The 4,593-nt window shown below is 46.2% G+C and overlaps 1 protein-coding gene across 1 annotated transcript in view; it reads left to right on the top strand.

Annotated features, from left to right (window-relative positions):
• The window catches only part of LOC136461059 (protein STICHEL-like), a 5,367-nt gene extending 1,937 nt beyond the window's left edge, over positions 1 to 3,430 (top strand). The window contains exon 2 of the mRNA XM_066460524.1: positions 3,215 to 3,430. Within this exon, the coding sequence (XP_066316621.1) occupies positions 3,215 to 3,430 (216 nt within the window). The remainder of the gene's footprint in view (positions 1 to 3,214) is intronic.
• Positions 3,431 to 4,593: the final 1,163 nt, after the last annotated feature.

Raw genomic sequence — 4,593 nt, 5'->3', positions numbered from 1 at the left:
GAAGGCGTTGGTTGGTCCTACTGATCGACCACAGAAGATAAATTTTTCTAACCACATATTCAAGAATGTGGCATGTTCCCTCTGGTTAACTGTCCCGGTCTTCTGGCATTCTTGAATGTATCCTGTCCAACCGCCGATGTTGCGGGTATTCACCCTATATTCAGATTTTCTGCCATAAATGGAGCCTTCATCGGTAGTTGAAATATCCAAGCCAGTGAGCATGTAGACATCGGCAAGTGTGGGAGTAGCTGGGCCATGTCCAAACATGAAAGTGTTTGTTGTGTCTGACCAGAAGTAAGCAGCTGCAATCATCATTGACTCATTCTTTTGCATATCAGCAATAGATAGCCTAATGCATTGGTCTAGTTTCTGTTCTACCCAGTGTACTTGCATCGACCTATTAACCCTCAAGTACTAATTTTTCCACCCTTTGGTGGTTTTGGGCCAAGATCGGAATGTATCTTTCCATAAATTCAGAGAGAAATTTTGGGCTCTAAAGGGGATTCTGTTAACCTCTGCATTAATCAGATCAGTTGGATCTGGGTTACCCATTGGTCCTAGGCATTGGACATGCGGCTGATTGGTTGGAATAACTAATTTGTTGTGCAGTTCCTAAGTTTAGAGGATCTGGAGAACAAAAGAAAAGAAAAATTACCAACTATATGAACTCGCAAAGACCAGAGGAATCGAGGTAAAAGGTAATGGAAGTGGAACGAACCGCAGGGATGTCGAAGTTGATTGCCATTATCTTAAGGTAGATGGGGGCACGAGCCGGAGACTCGAGGTTGACGCTGGAGAATAGTTCTTGTTGGTTGAGGTCGCGCAGTTGTTCGTCGGAGTCGCCATCGGAAAGAGAAAATGTCAAAGATTGGAGTCTGAGGGTAGAAGACGAGCGTTCTGGAGAAATCTATTTATAAGCCGCTTGGAGTAGGGGTATTTTGGACTTATCTCTATGCCGCGCGCATGTAGGTCAAGGTGGTTCAGATGGATATGGTAACTGTTCGCACGATGATCAGGGGATTGTACAGATGAGTTGATGGCAAGTAATCATGACTTGGAAGAGATATCGGTGCAGGATATTTTAATTCTGAAAGTGGTGGTATTATTATGTTAGGATCTTGCCGATGGGTTATTGTTTCGGTATCTTAACCATAATTAAGGCAAGAGTGGTTGGCAATTGTGCGATATTTACTGAGGTGCATGAATTAGGATTAGATTTGATAACAGATCAAGTTTTGGCTTGAAGGATGAGTTACGGTAATTGGGCGAAGGCAAATGTTATCTGGAGTAAATTTCAGAGCATTAATGGTTTTATACTCCAAAATTGGGGGCATGTGTTGACATCGTTTTTTGCACGTGTCAAAATGATTAGAGTGGGCTAATCGGTAAGAGGAAAGTTACTGTATACACTGATAGCCGATGAAAATCAGCTTGTAAAGATGGTTGCCGATGAATGGTGGTGATCGATGGAGAGGTTGATTTAGACTCGGGCATTGCCGATAAGGTTGGAAATGTTATTGTCGATGCCGATGAAGGAAGGCTTGAAGACTACTGCCGATGGAACATGAAGTATGCCGATGGAGAGGAGGTCGGTGAGATTTCCATCGTAATCAAGGTGGACAGGGAAATAGGTAGGAGTTGATTTCCTTTTCTATATTTGTTAGAGTATGATTCATGTAAGAGTCGCATGTTTCCTTAGATATGGTCTTGGTGTCCTAGTTGTGTTTGGTTATGTCTCTTTAGATCAGGGTATAAATATAGATTGAGGGGCAATGTAATAGATATATCAATCAATATCAAAACCAATTTTTACTACTATTTGCATCTACTTACTTTTCGGCGACTTCGTCAATTTGCATATTTTTCCTTTTTTACGAGTTCTCATTGATTCGGTGAGTTGCATAGCTTCAGTGCGACCTTCGGCGATCCTCGAGTTTCGTGTGAGTACCTCTTGGCCGTGACTTCCGGGCGTATCGTTGTTGTCAGGACCAAAGTGCTCATATCTTTATCCTTGTCGATTAACAGGTCAAATCGACTGGCACGCTTTGGATATCGATTCGGGTATTAGCCCTTTGTGTTTACAGATCCACTTTTACATCAATAGGAGGACAGATGCCTTCGCATCTCAGCTATCCACCTACTAGAGTAGGACAGGTACGTGACCCAGCTTGAGCAGAAGAGACGTCAGGACAGGACCCTTCTGTGGGAGTACCAGGAGCAAGACTCACAGGGAGCAAAGGAGCAAGCTAGTCTACTCGAGACAGTTGCCTAGCTATAGGACAAGCTCAACCATCGTGAAGAAGTCCACAGAGCCGAGGTTGCTGACTTACAGGACAAGGAAGCCGACCTAGGCAACAGCAACTACTACCTCGACAGCGAGGTCGTAGAGTTGCAGAGAGAGTTGGACGATAGGAAGGCCAAGTTCAACCATAGAGGAGACAGAGAGAGGTCCAAGGGGATTGATATGCTGAAGATCCATTCCAAGAACAAGACCATGACTCAGGAGCTAGAGGAGTTTAGGAAGAAGGCCGTTCGCAACCAGGGTCACCTGATCGAGGCACTCAGGTAGAACGAGTACCTATAGGACAAGTGTGAGAGGACTTGGCAGGCTTGGCAGAAGTCTGACAGGAAGCGCCTTAGGGAGATGAAGGGTATGTGGGATCAGCTACCCAAGGAGATTCGCAGCAAGACGAAGCCTAGAATAGAGGGGTTTGAGTTAGCCCCGACTCACCTCAACCTAGACGCCTGCCCTACCCTACCTGGAGCCAAGCCTACTGAGGAGCTCGCCAAAGCCTTGAAGTATGTGTCCCAACTTCACAAGTCTGACGAGGAGATCGAGATCGAGAATAGTTGTATCCTAGCTGCGGTGTATGAGTTAGAGTAGATGACCCTACGTGGTCATGAGTCATGTCAGAAGCTTCCATGAGTTGTATCCCATGATGTACCCTTATGAGATGTATTATGAGACACTATGCGTAGTACGATTCTCGCACGTCTTTAAGTGTAGCTACTGGAGATGATGCTATGTAATAAAACCCATGTAATGATTGTTTTGGATCTTATTGCACCTTATAAATCCTAATGCTTCTTTGTGATGAGTGTTGGATAGTATAAATGTTTTCTTTAAATCATCAAATCATCAAAAATAGATAATCATATTGAATTATAAGCACTTTTGGCACAAGCACTAAAATTCATATGATCTGTATTGTAGATGCCGAACCGCCGATCAAATCGCCTAATGAACCATGGACATGCGCCCACCCTTGAACCAGTTGAACCAAATGGGGGATGTGGTGGCAACAACCGTGGCCGTGGCCATGGCCGTGAACGTGGAGGGATACCCTTCCACCTGGAGAATACCCCGCCACCTGAGGAGAACATTCCACCACCACTACCACCAAACCTGGCTGAAGTGATGGCACAATAGACCCAGCTTCTTGTAGCTCTTGTTGAAGGAGCGAACCATTGCCAGGGAGGTTAGCAGAATGACTTCCAAAGGAAGCTAGAAGGATTTCTGAAGCTAAGGCCACCTACCTATGATGGCACCGACCCTAACCCGCTTGTAGCCGATGACTGGCTCAAGGAGATGGAGAAGAAACTTGATCTCACTACTTTCACTAATGATGAGTGTGTTGGAGCAGCCACACACCAGCTCATGGGTGCAGCACGCGCCTGGTGGGACAGTTTCAGTGATTCCCATGAGGACCCTACCCACATCTCGTGGGATGAGTTTGCTGAAGCATTCATTGAGTACCACATTCCCAAGGGTATCATGGAGGCCAAAGCCGAGGAGTTCCGCAACATCAAGATGGGAAAGGACAGGGTGACCGAGTACACTACCCGTTTCACTAACCTTCTGTGCTATGCACCTCCCTATGTTGTGAACTCAGAGAAAGAGAAGCTGTACTATTACCGCAAGGGACTTAACCCACACATCAAGCTAAAGTTTGGCGGTATTGAGAGTAACACATTGCGTGCTCTGGTGGATCGCTGCATCTAGATTGAGAAGGACCGTGCTGAAGCTAGAGAAGAGTATAGGGAGAGGAAGCGTAAGCCTAAGGAGTCCTTCCGTGGACGTGATCGCAAGAGGTTCTGCAGAGATGCACCCTCTAGGGAGCACTCTCGCCACAATAGGGATGATAACCCTGGATCGAGTAGGGGTAGTGGAGGCTACAACACCAAATACTCCCACCCTGCTCAGGATCGTTACACCTGGGACTGTTATGCGCAGGACCGCAACACTCAGGACCATTTCAACCATCCCCACTCAGCGAATGAAACTCCCAGCACAGAACCGCTCTACACCAAGCACTGGAAACTAGAAGGCACCCACGCTAACCCCTATAGGCGGTGCGCCTTTCACCTGCTTCGCTTGTGGCCAACTAGGTCACAAAGCCACTGAGTGCCCTCAGAACTCAGCTGCTCAGAAGTCTCAGTTCAAGGGATCTACTACTCGTGGACATTTTAACCATCTGGACGCCGAGGAAGCACAGACTGCCCCTGACGTTGTGTACGGTATGTTTTTAGTTAATGGCAATACTGCATCAGTTCTATTTGACTCTAGAGTAACTTGTTCATACATATTATCCA

This window comes from Miscanthus floridulus, chromosome 6, assembly GCF_019320115.1.
Source record: "Miscanthus floridulus cultivar M001 chromosome 6, ASM1932011v1, whole genome shotgun sequence".
NCBI classification, from domain to species: domain Eukaryota; kingdom Viridiplantae; phylum Streptophyta; class Magnoliopsida; order Poales; family Poaceae; genus Miscanthus; species Miscanthus floridulus.
This window is presented reverse-complemented; position numbering and strand designations above follow the sequence as displayed.